The following is a 16,281-nucleotide window of genomic DNA, read 5'->3' on the forward strand; positions in this document are numbered from 1 at the left end:
ATTCCTATTAAGCCATGCAAAGCACACAAAGAGAAATCTGAAACTTACAAAGTTGTGTGTTGTGAGGGGAACATGATCCAGAAAATCTACTTGAAGTTCTTCTCCAATCAAAGAGGCAGCATCAGTATTCCAATCTAAACGTGCTTTTTTACTAAAGAGGATTTTTAAAAACATAACATGAAAGAGAAATGTTTAAACAAGGTAAGAGTTCAATACGAATAACAACAACAGCTACCATTATGGCCTGCTACTTAAACACGACTTATTTACATACAACACTAACTTATTTAATTCATACAACAAACCTATGAGTAGGTATTATCCCCATTTAAAATATGAGAAAACTGGAGCCCTAAGAAGGCAACTTGCTCAAGGCCACACATTGAGTGAAAGAAACTATATTGGAATCCAGCTCTGTTGGATTCCAAAGCTTGTGCTCTTAGAATAAAGTTTTTTTGCTTTTGTTTTTGTCTTTTTTTTTTTTTTTTTTTTTAGCAGCTGGCCAGGATAGAGATCGAACCCTGGACCTTGGTGTTATCAGCTGAGCTAACCGGCCAGCCCTAAAGTTTCTTTAAACAATGAACTATAACAATCTCACGGTAAAATAAATATATATTAAATTGGATTTTGTGACATTAAAATCCTATAAAAATCCTAAAATCCTGTAAAATGGGTTATAAATATTGCTACAGTACCAACAGTTAGTCTTCAATAGCCTGTTCAATCTAGACGATACATGAGTAGAAAGGAACCACAAATTAAATGCACTTTTCTATTAATAATAGACTCAAATCTGTTGAGTTGTTTGCAGGGTCTATTAATATAAGTCTATGGGAGACTCAACTGTCTTAAAATTTACTCTGAGACCATTCTTTCTATGCCTAGAGTAAACAAGAAAGAAAAATAGATACATTTAAGTAAAAATTGATGCCCAGCTCCCTTCTCATGTCTTATCCAGATAACCTGGCCCATTTCCTGAAGGAAGAATATTCTCATGTAAGGAGAAAATAACACATATATAGCACCATCCAAACCTCTCCCATCACCTACAAGAAACCTATTCAAGCCATTTTCCTGGTTATCCAACAGTAAATAATCCACCCCTTAATACGAGGGTACTACAAAAAGTTCATGAAAAATAGAATTGAAAGATAATATGAATCATTCTGTGAACTTTTTAAAGTACTCTCGTATAATTCCCTATATGAGATCTGGGAAACTCTTTATCACTCCAAACTCCTATTTTGCCATAATGAAGAGAGGGAGGGGAAACCCTATTTTCTGGTCAACCTTCAGATGCTCTCCATCCTAGAGAACTCAGGGTAGCTCCAAATCAATGCAGCATTGGAGGGGAGTGGACCAAGCCCCTCACTTTCTCAGAATCTCTCTAGTCCTTAAGGAGCACTATGGGTTGCCTTGGAAACCAACTTGGGGCTACATATAGCTAAAGCCGACATCTGCATCAAAGATTTACACTTCAACAAACTGCCTCCTAAACTGAGAGAAATAGACAGATTTAAGTTCACCCATCTGAGTAGACTTATTCCCTGGGCTATTCTCTCAAACTCGGAAACTCCTTGAAACATGAAAGATGTAAGCTTAAGAACAAAATTCCAAGAAGAGGGTAAAGTTAAATGAAACTTCTGAAAGGTTTTCCCATTTGGAGGGGAAAATAATGGATAACGGATAATTATGTACAGCTCTGCTGCTATGGAGTATTGCTCCTTTAAGGAGATGCCTCTATCTTGCTACTGCCATCAGAAATAGGATGAAGGGCCAGCCCATGGCTCACTCAGGAGATGGTGGTACTGATAACACCAAGGCCGCGGGTTAGGATCCTATATAGGGATGGCTGGTTAGCTCAAAGGCTGAGTGTGGTGCTGACAACAACAAGCTAAGGGTTAAGATCCCCTTACCAGTCATCTTTAAAAAAAAAAAAAGAAAGAAAGAAATAGGATGAAATAGGAGTCTTTCCCGAAGCAGATATTCTCCTGCATCTTTTAGCCCCATGTCTATCAAAATGTAGGGATTCAGTACCCATTAAACTGAATAAAAATGAATGAGTGAATGACAACAGTCATCCTGAGGACAGCAGTCTTTAACTAAAAACAATAATGCAAACACTTTCTATAATAATGCAGTCCACTCTGTATTATGCATTATAGCAAACGCAAAGAAAAAACTTTGCTCTTAAGAAACATACCACCTAACATTACCGTTTTCATCCATGGAAATGCTATCAAAACTTAAAAATGTATTTTATTTTTCAAGAGAATGTCCAAGCAATAATTTCAAGTTCTTAAGAGCCTGATTTTTCTGAATCACCTCTTTATACACAATATTCTGTAGTAAACTAGTACAGTTCTCTTTAATGGAAATACAGTTATTATTTGAAGACAGGAGATCCTTACTAGTCTAAAGGAAGAGCTCACTGACTTTCTGGTTCTTACCCTTTGTGTTCGTGGAGAAGTCTGAACACTGCACAGCACTCTGGTTGCAGGCCCCTCACCTTGAGTGCTTTCATAAGGCAGTCATGTAAGCTCATTCCATTTCGCACATTGACCTACCAAACAAAGGACCACCGTTATGACCAACACAAGCTGTAGCACCCCTTGGAAAGATGAGCACAGAAAAAAATGTACTAGTCTGTACTAGGTAGAAGATTTATAACAGTACTGTGTGTAATGGTAAACACACACAAACATGCACAAACACACAAAGGAAACAACCTGAATGTCCAGCAATAGGGGAGTACTTGAATGAGGTATGCAACATCCATATTATGTCACATTATACAGCTACTATATTATTTATAATGAACTGGGATGGGGGGAGTCCATGATATATAAATTGGCGAAAATATTTTTCAAAATAATTCAAAGAATGAAATGACTTAAAACGGGAAATCCTATATATAATATGTTTATATATGTTGTATGAGTGTGAAAAGATATACACCTAGCTGTTAATATCAAGAGATAATGGTTGGGAAAGATAAAATGATAAACTCCCTTTATACATCTCTAATTTGTTTGACTCACTGAAATGTACATACAAGCACGAAAATCCACAACAAAGGAAAATAAGCTGATCTGATTTATAAACAAACATGACTTTTTATGATCAAAAATTTGTATTTCAACCTATTTTCAACAAAACAATTGATCTTCCCAACAAAAATTCCATCTCGCATGCACTTCACACTAGCAAGGGCAAGCAAGAAGTGGAGAAAATGAAGCTTCTGCCCTGCTGTAGGGACAAACAGCAAGGTTAAATATATGGGCACATCATGCCAGGTAGCCTTTAGTGGCATATGACTGTTCACATTCCCCTGTACCCCATCCTCAAAAGCTAGGAAGGTACTCGAAAGCCTAGTTGGAAGTGTAAGTGCCCAGGGTACTATTAATAGCAGCTGTATATAAAAAAACAAAAAAACCAACAAAAAAAAGACCTAAGTAAGGGCTGGCCGGTTAGCTCAGTTGCTTAGAGAGTGGTGTTGTAACACCAAGATCGAGGATTCAGATCCCTGTACAGGCCAGCCATTAAAAAAAAAAAAAAAAAGGCCAAAATCTTAGCCAAGATTTCAAAGCCAAGAGAGTTAATCAAAAGCAAGGCAGTTAGAGTCAGTATGGCCAGCAAGAGGAGCAAAATGTACATCTGGAGTGCCTGTGAACTGCCTATAGTGGGGTTCCTCCTCTGGCTGAAAGTGTAACAGCTAACAGTGGCCATCCCAGCCCCTTCCCAGAGAGAGGTGAGTATGTATATATATATGTACACCAGGGGTGGGAAGGAAGCAAAGTATGTACGGCTCCAACAGGACCAAAGTGTTCTTATTCCTGGCTCATACTCTTGCCATCGCAATGCCAATCCAGCCAATCTTTCTCTGGCTGACATAGGATAGAGACAAAAGTCTTAAGACAGAGGTGTCTGGTCCTACACAGTTACTAGATTCAAAAACAGGGCACAGTATTTAGATGCAAAGTGGAGATAACAAAACAATCTAGGAGGGATGGGAGTGAAGCGAGCCTTAGGAATTTGAAAACATCAGTCAGGGGCAATGTAAGAAGGTTTTCACAAGTCTTTGCCTTGCTATTATTGGCAACTGATGGGGACTTCTCTGCCCAGTAATCAATCTCTGAAACATAAAGATGGGCTCCACATTAAGAGGGTAGAATACAGAAAAATCTGAACCTGTAGAACAGGTAAATTCAGGAGGTAATGGGAGTGAGGAAGGAACATTCTCCTGGAGGATCAGTCATCTGAGAGAAAGAAAAGGGGTTTTTGCAAACTACAACAGCTCCTTTGGAGATTGTGACAGCCTCCTTGGCTTCTGATGGTTAGTCCTCTCCTTCAGATATATGGAAGAGAGGAAAGGTCATGAACAACAGGGTAAGAGGGAACCAACTGATTCTTCAAATAGATACACTTAACCACTATGCCAAATTAAGTTTCCCAGCCTTCTAGGCAAACCAGTAGTAAGTGGGGATGGAGAAGATAGTTTCAGTAACACCCAGAAGCAGCACCAGATGGTCTTCAGCTCCCCGTAACATTCACACTTCCTACCCTGACCTCTCAATTTAATGCCAGAAAGAAAATTAATAAGAAATAAAGAAGTAAAGTGAGATATACTGATGTGAAATATGAAGATAAGACACTTTAAAACAGTAGGCAAAAATCACTTTGCAAATTAAAGACCACTGTTCAAGGGGATTATTATTATTTATTTTGCCAGCCCAAAACATTCATTTTTTAGGAAGGAGGACAAAAATAAATTTACTCAAACTTTACCCTAGGCCTTTTGAGTTTTGTAGTCAGATAAAAATGTACCTAAGTATCCAATACTATAATTGGGAGGCTCCTTAGGTTCATGAAAGTATAAGGAAATTTATTAGCAAACTGTAGAAAACAGAACTCTTACAAAGAGAAAACTCTGGACTGGACTAACCAACTTCAGAACCTTGCTTCACCTGAGTATACAGAATAAACACAATGTACTGATTTTACACAAAGAATGGAGAGAAGGAAAGGAGGAAGTGTGGAAGTTTTGAACTAAGGTATTCTCAAACATCCCACCAGACAAAATCAGTACAACTTCACTTTTCTGTTTTAGCCATGTGGGTTGGGTGTTTTTTGTTTTTGTTTTTTAAATCCAGAGTAGCAGAAAACTTTTTTGAGCAGTAAGTTCTTTTAAAAAATTGGGGTTTTTGTGTCAGAAAACCCAGTGACACGTCATGCCATGATGCCAACATAAACCTGTCAGTAGTACTTCAAAACATACCATGCAGAAAAAACTTGCTGGTGCCACTGCCCTGGAAAAGAAGATGACAGTGTGATTTCTAAGCTACCTCTAGATTTGTCCTGGGCCTATGAAACACCCCAAAATAATTTTTTCTAAGTAATTTTATTTTGTTCTTTATACTTGATTTTAATATCCAAAAAAATGTAGATGAACATTTTATATCAGTGGTCAGGAAAAATAAATGTCTTCTTTTTTTAATTAACTAGAGAGGTCTAAGGGAACTTTTCACAGAAAAGTCTTTGAAATATATCCCAATAAGAATATATCATTTATTTAGATGAAGTGGCAGAAAGGAAGACATTCTGGGCAAGAGTAATAGTAGAAGGAAGACCAAGATGTGGGGGGGGGGAGCAAGTGGTGTGGAAGGAACAGCAATATAAAGAAATAAAATATGCAAATGAAAAACCAATTAACAAAGACCCTAAATGACAATGAACATTTTGCCTGTAAATTCAGCAGCATGATCCATAATGTTTTCTACAGGCAGATGATTAGCTAAATTTCCTAAGAGGAATGTTCACTTACCACTGTTCTTTGCTTGTTCGGCAAGAAAACACGGATAGTGTTGCTTGTCTTAGAAGAATCTGTGAGTTTGCCATCATCTGACGCCCGGCGCTGATAGCCAAACTGCTGAACTATCGTAGGGGAGATGCAGCTGGAGCCATCAAACACTGCGTCTTTGAATCCGAAACCATTGCTGATCGTCTTCCAAGCCCCCTGTATGTGCTCCATTGATGCAGCTTAAACAATACTTAAACCTGGTAAGAAAGACAAATAATTATAATTCTCGAACAAAAGCACTTAACCCAGGAACACAATATATAAAGAGTAATTAATTGTGAAAATAGCAGTACATGGGTTTTTTATAAGCGATACTTTCTGTCTAAATAAATTAATCAGAAAAGAAAAACTTCTATAATACTATATTTCCATAAAATATTTCATAGACAAGTCAACAATGAGGAAAATGATAACCAGAGGTCAAAAGACTTATCAAGGGTTATACTGCCAGTTAAAAGCCAACCTGGAACATGAGCCCAGATCTTCTGACTTTTAGTCTAATACTTTTTCAATTTCATCTCTCCTCTTCTTTGGTTATTGTATATTAAGTATGAGCAACTACACTTGAATTTAAGTAACTGATAGGTTCTGGACATGACTGGTGCCATTTTACACACACTCAGCATAAAATGGCGACCAGCCTTTCCCTTACAAGAAACCTCATGGTTTCGGAGAAACAGAAACTCTTCCACACCAGCACCAAACCCCTCCCTGATTACGTCAGCCTTCCTTACAGTCTATATAACCTCTCCCACCCCCACACCTGGTGGTGTCCTCCATTTTGAGGGCAGCCCTGGCTGCTCTCCATTTTGAGTGAAGCCCGGCAGATTTTTTCCTTTAATAAAGCTTGATCGGTACCTGGTGTCTCGGCTCACTTTCTTTCATTTTGGTGCTGAAACTCAGGAAGGGTTCTGGCCGATGTTCTTGGATGATCCCCACCTGGGTTGACTGGTCCTCAGCCACCCTTCCTAGACCTGCCAAACTGGGTACCTCTGGGACTCTCTCCTTTTGCCATTTCAGACCAACGCATCTAACATTGGCCTCAATTCAGGGTGAGTCAGTGGGTCAGTCCTACCTCCACAGGTTCCCCCAACTCTCTCTCTCCTCTCGCTCCTGAAGCCCAGGCGCCTGGCCGAGGGAACCCCTCTCATGCCCCCCAGCTATTGGAGGACGCTCCTCTAGCCAGTTGGTGGCTTCTCTTGAAAAGAAGGCGAGCACCAAAGAGGACGCTCCTTGGTGTTATCCTTCTTCTATTAGGACTGATCGCCCCCTTTCTCACCCTCTAAATGGGATCTTCACAATCCAAACCACCACACTTTACTCCCCTGGGCTGTCACCTGGCCAATTTACCCCTTGGCCTGCAGGGAGACATTAAACCTAAACATCTCGTTTTCTACTGTAATCCACGCTCTATGCCTCCTGGCTGTCTCCTGGCCAACCTCTTGGCCTCCAGGAAGATACTAAACCTGAACGTCTTGTTTTACAATCAGGTTTGGCCTAAGCACAAACTAGACAATGGATCCCAGTGGCCACAAGATGGCACTCTCGATTTAGATACTCTTAGAGATTTAGACAGCTTTTGTCACCAAAACGGCAAAGTCAGAAAGATTCCTTTCCTTATGTTCAAGCTTTCTTCTATCTCTGAATGCGTTCTTCTCTCTGTCAAAACTGTCCTACATCTCAAATTCTCCTAGTTCATGCCTGACCTCCCCTTCTGGACTCAGATCAATCTTCTGATCCGTCAGAACACTCTGCTCTCCAACCACCTCCGTATGCTCCAGATCCTGCACCAGCCCCTTCACCTTTTCTCTCTCTTCCTCCTCCTACCTGGTCTTGAGACTCTCGTCCTCAGCCACCTAACTCCTCTCCTTCTCCCCCTTCATCAGGTGACAACCCTGCCTCAGCTCCAGCTCCTTTATACCCCCTCCATGAAGTGGCTAGGATGGAGGGAACTGTCCAGGGCCATGCCCCCTTTTCTCTTTCCAATCTCTCCCAAATCGAAAAATGACTGGGATCTTTCCAGTCTAACCCAGACACACATCTCAAGGAATTCAGATATCTCACCCAGTCTTATGATCTCACCTGGCATGATATTTTTCTGATTCTCACTACTACTTTGTCCCCCGAGGACAGGGAGCAGGTCTGGATCACAGCCCACCAAGAGGCAGACAAGATACATGCTCAGAATAACAGACGGACAGTGGGAGCCACTGCCGTCCCTTGCATGGACCCAGATTGGGACTACCAGGCCAGCCATGGGGATTGGTATCTCCGGGATAACATGATAACACACCTACTTCACGGGCTCTAAAAGGCTACTCACAAATCGGTCAGTTATGACAAGCTTAGAGAAATCACACAAAGATCCACTAAAAATCCCAGTGAATTCCTAACCCGTCTCTCTGAGGCTTTACATAAATACACACGTATAGACCCAAACTCCCCTGCTGCTCTCATTTCATTACCCAATCAGCCTCTGGTATTCAAAAAAAAAAAAACTAAAAAAATTGAGGATGATCCAAATACAACCCAACGAGACCTCCTCGATGCTGCTTTCAAGGTTTTTAACAATAGGGAGCAGGAGGAGAAGAAAGATCGTTACAAAAGAGATCAGGCCAAATACCAGCTCCTGGCTAATGCCATCTGTGGCTCTCATACCACAAAGCTGGCTGCCTCAAGAGGCAAGGCAGCCGGGAACTGTTTCAAATGCAGTCAACCGGGCCACTGGGCATGGGCCTGTCATAACCCCAGGCCCCCTCCTGGGCCCTGTCCTCACTGCAAACAGCCAGGTCACTGGGGAGTTGACTGTGCTACTCGCCAGAGAGGGAGTGGCCCAGTCCCTAATCCACAACCTTTAGCTCCATGGCCATCCCTACCAGAGCTTCTTGGCTTCACCCAAGAGGACTGACAATGCTCAGGGCTTGGGGCCCCCACGGAGATCACCACGCATGAGCCCAGGGTAACTCGCCTCATAGCAGGTAAGCAAATCCCTTTTGTCACTGATACAGGGGCCACTTACTCTACCCTTCCTAAATATGCAGGACCAACAACCCCGTACTCTATCACAATAGTAGAGGTCACAGGATCAGAATACTGCCCACAGATCACTCAATCCCTCTCCTGCACTCTAAAGCACACCCAATTCACACACAAATTTTTAATAATGCCTCAATGCCCAGCCCCCTTACTGGGACGGGACATTCTTTTCAAATTCGAAAGCTACTCTTACCCTAAACACTTAACTCCAGCTACAATACTCCTCTTACAGGCCACCCCAGACCTGGCCCCTGAGGCTTTCACTTTCCCCTCACTCCCCCCCCCCACAAGGTTAATCCCATAGTATGAGACACTTCTTCCCCTTCCATTGCTATGCACCATTCCCCTATCCTTGTTAAGTTGCAGAACCCCTCTTTGTTCCCTAATGTCCCACAATACCCTATCACTAACAAATACCTCATAGGCTTAAAGCCCATCATACACAAACTTCTTTCTTCTCATCTCTTATGGCCTACCCACTTACCTTTTAATACACCCATCCTTCCAGTTATAAAGCCTAGGTGGCTCATATGATTTAGTTCAAGATCTCAGGGCCATTAATGCGGCCATCTTACCCATAATCCCAATCGCTTCTAACCCCTATACTCTTCTATCCACAATCCCAACAACAACCTGTTTCTTCTCTGTACTTGACCTCAAAGATGCCTTTTTTTCTATCCCCTTACACCCTTACAATATGTGGATGACCTCCTTCTTTACAGCCCCTCCTGTGAGGATTCACAGGCCCACACTGTTGCTCTCTTTAACGTCCTGGCCTTGGGCTGGCCCATGGCTCACTCGGGAGAGTGCAGTGCTGATAACACCAAGGCCACAGGTTCGGATCCTTCTTATAAAAAAAAAAAGTTTCCTGGCCTCCAGGGGATATCAAGTGTCCCCCAGCAAGGCCCAAATTTCTTCTCCTTCAGCCACCTATTTGGGAGTCCACCTCACCCCCAACACCAGAGAAATAACGGTGGATCACAAGAGTTTAATTTCTGAACTCCCTACTCCTACCACAAAGGGTGAAATCCTTTCTTTATTGGGGCTTGCAGGATATCCTCACCTATCCTGGATTCCTAACTTTGGCGTGCTAGCAAAACCAATTTATGAGGCAGCCAAAAGGGATCCTGCCATTCCCTTAGATTCCACAAAGCCCATTCATTCTCCCTTCCAGTGATTAAAAGCCACTCTCCTTGCAGCCCCAGCTCTATCCCTCCCAAACCTATCTCATCCTTTTATCCTATACTTCACCAAAACCCAAGGATTGGTGGTCGGGGTTTGGGGGCAAGAGCCAGGAGATATTTTCTCCCCGGTTGCATACCTCTCTAAACAACTAGACACCACAGCCTAGAGATGGGCCCCCTGTTTACAGGCCTTGGCAGTAGCCGCCCTTTTAACCCAAGAAGGCTCTAAACTAACTTTTGGACAACAAACAGTCATTTGTTCCCCCCATAATCTTTAAGACTTTCTCAGCCATAAGGCCATGTCAGTTCTCTCCCTTTCCCGCCTACAACTCATCCACCTTACCTTCATCGAAAATTCCCAGTTCTCCTTTAAACCTTGCCCTCCCTTAAATCCAGCCACTCTCATCCCCAAACACTCACAACCCTTAGAACATAATTGAATGGAGGCTTTAGATCTATTTCTCAATCCCTTTCCACACATTTCCCCACATCCCATTACATGGCCCCAACATACATGGTTCATAGATGGGAGCGCCACTTCTATGCCCGTCCCCTGGACAGGTTATACCATAGTATATCTAACACAAACTACTGAGGCTGCCCCCCTCCCTGCTAACACTACTTCCCAACAGGCAGAACTCATTGCCCTCACCCACACTCTCACTCTGGCAAGCAAATCACCTCATAAAAACACACTTCACCAAGCTATCCATGGAACTTCACCTCCCTTGGACCCAACTTCTTCCTTTAGCACTCACTCACCTGCGAGCTGCCCCCCGCAACCCCACAGGCCTCAGCCCCTTTGAGCTTATGTATGGTAGAGCCTACCATACATAAGCTCTCACACCTCTCCCTTCCAGCTCATTGCCTTTAGGCCAGTATCTCCGTACTCTTTCACTCATTAGGGATCTTCTTGGGGAACAGGCCAACCTTCTATTACCTCATCCTTTCCCCCCCACCCCCTCAAACTTTAAACTGAGCCCAGGACAGCAAGTGTATATTAAAACCTGAATCCCAAAGCCCCTCTCATCATGTTGGGAAGGGCCTTACAGAGTACTTCTCACCACCCCCATGGCAGTAAAAGTACTAGGAAAGGCCTCTTGGTATCACTTATCCTTGGTAAAACTAGCACCTGAGACTTTACCCAAAGAATCTGTTAACACCAAGCCAGAGGGGTCCCTCTGCTCATCCCCCAACCCAACATCTCCTTACACTTCTTCCATTTTAGCACCCACAAAACTGAAAATCTCTAGGACCTCCACTCTTCCCCCAATCCCAGAAGAAGGATGATCTTTCCCTTGGCAATGATCCTCTCACTCTTGCAGGCCTGCTTCACGTCCTTCACACAGGAGCTGCTCCAAGACTGGTCCCCACCTGCAACCTCCAGTGTTGAAGACATCCTTGAGTGGGTAAATGAATTAGCCTGGCGAGGCGCCCTCTGCGATTACACAACGAGGTTACTCTCTACTCCTCTTTCCTACTATGTATGTACCCTCTTAACCTCTCAGCCCCTTGAACACTTGCCTTTTCTCTTCCTCCTGCTTCTTTTCCTAACAGAGACATATGCCACACCCTGCTCACAATGTATAACCAAGGTCTTGGTGGGTGGAAGGACACTCTCTAACCTCCCGGGTCTGCTACCCAGAATCCTCGGGGGAAACCTACAGGACACATTCACATCCCCGACATATGTTCCCACAACATGCTATGACAAGACGACTGCCACATCATATTCTTATGGGGCTAAAAACTACTGGATAGCTCTCTCTAAAGGGGATTCTGCTGGAGTCCAGCACCCCTCCCCCCCATAAAAACATTTCTGCTTCACCCAAACCACTCACCTAGGCTACTGCAATAGGGGAGGACTTCAGGACAAAACACATTGGACCCCTGACCATGATGGGACTTATCCTTCTTCTTGGTCCCTGCCTCTTTTGGTGTTTCTCTAGTTTCTTACAGGAATGTATGCAGGCCTTCACCAATCAAAAGGTCACTGAATTCTTCATGGGAGGAGTATATCGGCCCCTCAGAATCAGTGACCCTTCCCCAGAAGAATACAGCCTCCCCACATGAAACCAATACCCCGTCACCTAATTGTTTTACCCACCAACATAAATCTCTTATTTCTTCATATCTTTGCCCATCTCCAGCAGGAAGTAGCTTCAGAAGAATGAGACCTCCGCCCCTTTTCCCTTCTCCCTATACTTAAAAGTCAGAAATGATAGGTTCTAGATGTGACGGGCGCCTTTTTACACACACTCAGCACAAAATGGCCACCAGCCTTTCCCTTACAAGAAACCTCGTGGTTTCTAATAGAAACTCCTCCACACCAGCACCAAACCCCTCCCTGATTACTTCAGCCTTCCTTACAGTCTATACAACCTCTCCCACCCCCACACCTGGTGCTGTCCTCCATTTTGAGGGCAGCCCTGGCTGCTTTCCATTTTGAATGCAGCCTGGCAGATTTTTTCCTTTAATAAAGCTTGAATCAGTACCCAGTGTCTCGGCTCACTTTCTTTCAGTAACACATTAGTACTATGAAAAACACCCCCAAAAAAGTGTAAGCCATAATTTCTACCTTCAGGGAAGGAAAAGAAAACTAATATTTCTAGGATGGTAGACACTCTCTCTATAAATTATCTCATTTAATTTGTATAGAAACCCCAAAGATGTTAAATCCCTTTTTCTATCCACCCTTTCTTTTTTAAACAGAGAAGTCACACACTTAACAACCAGATGATAGGCAAATTTAAAGTCATGAATTTTCCACTATAACATTCAGAGTTCAGTTTTGGTGCAGAAACAAAGCTTATAAACAGAAGGAAGCAGAGACAGTCACCTAACCCAAAATAATCATGTTTTAATTAGGCAATAACATAACTGCTATAGAAGTCCACAGCTAGTCACACAATAAGTGGTCAGATAACAAGCCTCAGACAACAAGACTTGCAATGCCCTGGCAGTGGCTTGGAAGTCAGCAACCATGAAGAAGTAAAGGGTTCGTTTCCTCCTGTAGAAAACTATGAGATTGATAGAGAATCCCATCCTTCTCAAGCCTTCCTCTTTCAGAAAATGGCCATCACACACTGTCTTCTGCCTCTGGCACCTAAGCAAAGCCCTGACTCACTCCTAACTCTAGTCCCAGGTTACTATGAGGTCATTTTTTATGGGCACCTACAGCTCTTCTTTAACCTAGACTTTTTTTTTTCCTGCCAACTAACCAACTAAGGAGGAAGAGATGAAAGAGTTTAGGACCAGATGAGAGAAAAATAGATTAGGAAAAGAGAGAGATCATCTCAGCACCTCACTAATCTGAAACAACATGGCTCTTGATTATCTACATAGCAGCAAGAACAATCTTAAAAAGGCAACTTGTCATGTCACTCCTCAGAATAAAATCTAAATTCTTCTTCAACAAAGCCTCTAAGGCCTTCTTTCAGAACATGCAAGACTTCACGCGTCAGGATTTCAGAACTTTGTGTTCTGTTCACCTGGAAGGCTGAAGTACCGAAAAACAGGCAAGCTGGTTTTTTTCACATCTTGTCTCCACCCAAGACACATCTCTTTAGAGAGGCTTTCGCTAACCATCTTAGCCAAAATAGGCTGCTTCCCTTCCTTCATCTAATAATCCTGTTTTGTTTTCTGCATGACACTTCCTACTATGTTATATTGTTTACAAGTTTTGGTCAGTCCCCCCACCCTCCTTCTGCTCCGTAAGGGCAGGAACCTGCCAATCTTGTTCAATGGTGTATCCTTAGTACTTAATACAGCACCTGAAACACAAAAGAACTCAAATATTAGGGCCGGCCCGTGGCTCACTCGGGAGAGTGCGGTGCTGAGAACACCAAGGCCTCGGGTTCGGATCCCATATACGGATGGCCGGTTCGCTCACTGGCTGAGCGTGGTGCTGACAACACCAAGTCAAGGGTTAAGATCCCCTTACCGGTCATCTTTTTAAAAAAAAAAAAAAAAAAAAGAACTCAAATATTAAATAAATTAAGTTAAAAAACAAGAATAATGCTACAAAAAAAGTAATTTTTAATAGAAAAGGCCTATCAAGAACTACTAAACGTGAATTAAATCTCCATTTGGTAGTACATCTTTTAAAAATATCTCACCATTCAGAAAAAGACAAACTGCAATAAACTTCGTTCCATATGTAATTGTGGGAGAAGATGTATTAGTATCTTTCAGTAAAGAACACGCTTACAAGACTAAGACCAAGAACAGTAATTTTACAATAAATTGTTAAGTGCTGCAGGCACTCAGAAAATATAGTACTGGCACTTAGTAGAGAGCATACACCAATAAATTTTAATAAAAAGTGACAAAAGAAAAACATAACCACTTTTTTTCCCCTCCTTTGGCGGCTGGCCAGGATGGGAATCCAAACCCTTGACCTTGGTGTTATAACACTGTGCTCCAACCAACTGACCTAACTAGCCAGCCCAAAATAAACCCACTTTAACTCAAGTTTTACATTATTTAGAATTCATAATTTTTATTTTTCCATGTATATATCAAGACCACTTATAGGCTAAGAGGCACAGTAAGTCAGTGCTTCCTAACCTTTTTCATGTCACCATGCTCATACAAAATGACGGCTCATATTTGCAAGACATGCTGAGGTAAGACTAGGCTGCTCCAGCTAAAAGTAACAAGCCCAGGGCTTCAAGGCCAAGAGCCCTACCAGTTGCCCTAGGGGAGATGGGTACACACCTAACCTGTTCATCACAGATAACTCTATCTAAGGTATTTTTTAATCAATTTACTAAAGAGCAGACATATGAAAACAAGAAAGAAACACCTTCTAAAGGGAAAAAAACATACAGCAGTAACACACTTCAATCTTAAATGCAGACATTCAGAAACCCTGTTGATACTACTCTCAAATGTAAACGTAGATCTAGCTTCTAAAACTGTGGCCTCTCTCTCTGACCTATTGACTAAATGCTCCATGTTAAGAAATATATATATGCAACCACATACACACCCATCCCCCGCCAAGATTCATACTAAAACTAGATAGGCCAAAGTAGAAATCAGCTTCTGCATGTGAAACATCTTTCACAGTTCTACAGAAAAGTTCAAAGAACAAGTGCCTTCTCTTATAAATGGGTGAAATTTATTACGTTGTAAGAAATCAATTGTTTAAAAAGAGAGACATATATACCCCACCATAAAAAAATTACCATTCCTCCAAAGGTTCGTATCCCCATCTGGCCAGTTGGGGGGAAAAAAAATCCTAATATACAAAACGCTCCTGAAAATTAATAAGAAAAAGATGAACAATGCCACAAGGAAAAAACAAGGAATTAAATCCACAGAAAAGAAACACAAAGGCCAATCAACATACATGTTTATATATAAAGTGGGGAAATACAAATATAAAAACTAAAATATTTTTAATATCAGAATTGTAAAATCAGAAGACTGAAAACATCCATCACAGGCATTTGAGGAAATCTACCCTCTCATTATACTGCTGGTAAGAGGGTAAACCACAACAGTCTAACAATAAAGATTAAATTCACATATCATTTGACAAAGCATCCTACAGAATAAACAACTAGCACTACACAAACATACAGGAATATTTACTGTAGTGTTGTTTGTAATATCAATAAACTATAAACTACGTCAGACCCAACACCATGGAACTTAAAACTGGAACAATTTAAAGCAAGACTGGTTTTAAAAACAAGACCTCCCAAGAAAGGATGCTCCTCAACACGCTGGCTAAAGGTCTGATTTAAAGAATATTTATCCAGACTGTTTTGCCCAGGAAAAATATCATCCAAAATTATGAAAAGCCCTATTCTTTCTTGAGCAAACTTGTTTTAAAAAAGAAAACTTTAAAATTTAAATAGGGGGCCGACCCCGTGGCGCACTCGGGAGAGTGCGGCGCTGGGAGCGCAGCAGTGCTCCCGCCACGGGTTCGGATCCTATATAAGGATGGCCGATGTGCTCACTGGCTGAGCGCGGTGCGGCTGGTCAGAAAAAGATTTTTAAAAATAAATAAAAAATAAAAATTTAAATAGGAAGTTTTTTATACTTTTATATTTAACTAGAAAAACTACTGAACTTTTACACTGCTAAACTTGTAAATCATTCTCCATAATGTAAAAATGAGGTCAATGCCATCTATCTGTCGCCAAGACATTTTAAAACACTTCAAAGGACTATACATGTTGTGTAATA

General features: G+C 41.9%; 1 protein-coding gene across 5 annotated transcripts in view; it reads right to left on the reverse strand.

Annotated features, from left to right (window-relative positions):
- The window catches only part of RAF1 (Raf-1 proto-oncogene, serine/threonine kinase), a 72,879-nt gene that overhangs the window by 17,301 nt on the left and 39,297 nt on the right, over window positions 1-16,281 (reverse strand). For 3 of the 5 annotated variants that reach the window (XM_063115337.1, XM_063115339.1, XM_063115338.1), the window contains exons 2-4: window positions 5,825-6,057; window positions 2,451-2,563; window positions 49-151 (exon numbers count right to left, since the gene is read on the reverse strand). In XM_063115337.1, the coding sequence (XP_062971407.1) occupies window positions 49-151; window positions 2,451-2,563; window positions 5,825-6,031 (423 nt within the window). In that variant the 5' untranslated portion in view covers window positions 6,032-6,057. Of the gene's footprint in view, window positions 1-48; window positions 152-2,450; window positions 2,564-5,278; window positions 5,310-5,824; window positions 6,058-16,281 lie in introns of those variants that run through there. The other 2 variants (XM_063115341.1, XM_063115340.1) reach the window with 1 other exon arrangement.

The sequence above is a fragment of the Cynocephalus volans genome, chromosome 11, assembly GCF_027409185.1.
Source record: "Cynocephalus volans isolate mCynVol1 chromosome 11, mCynVol1.pri, whole genome shotgun sequence".
Classification (NCBI taxonomy): Eukaryota; Metazoa; Chordata; class Mammalia; order Dermoptera; family Cynocephalidae; genus Cynocephalus; species Cynocephalus volans.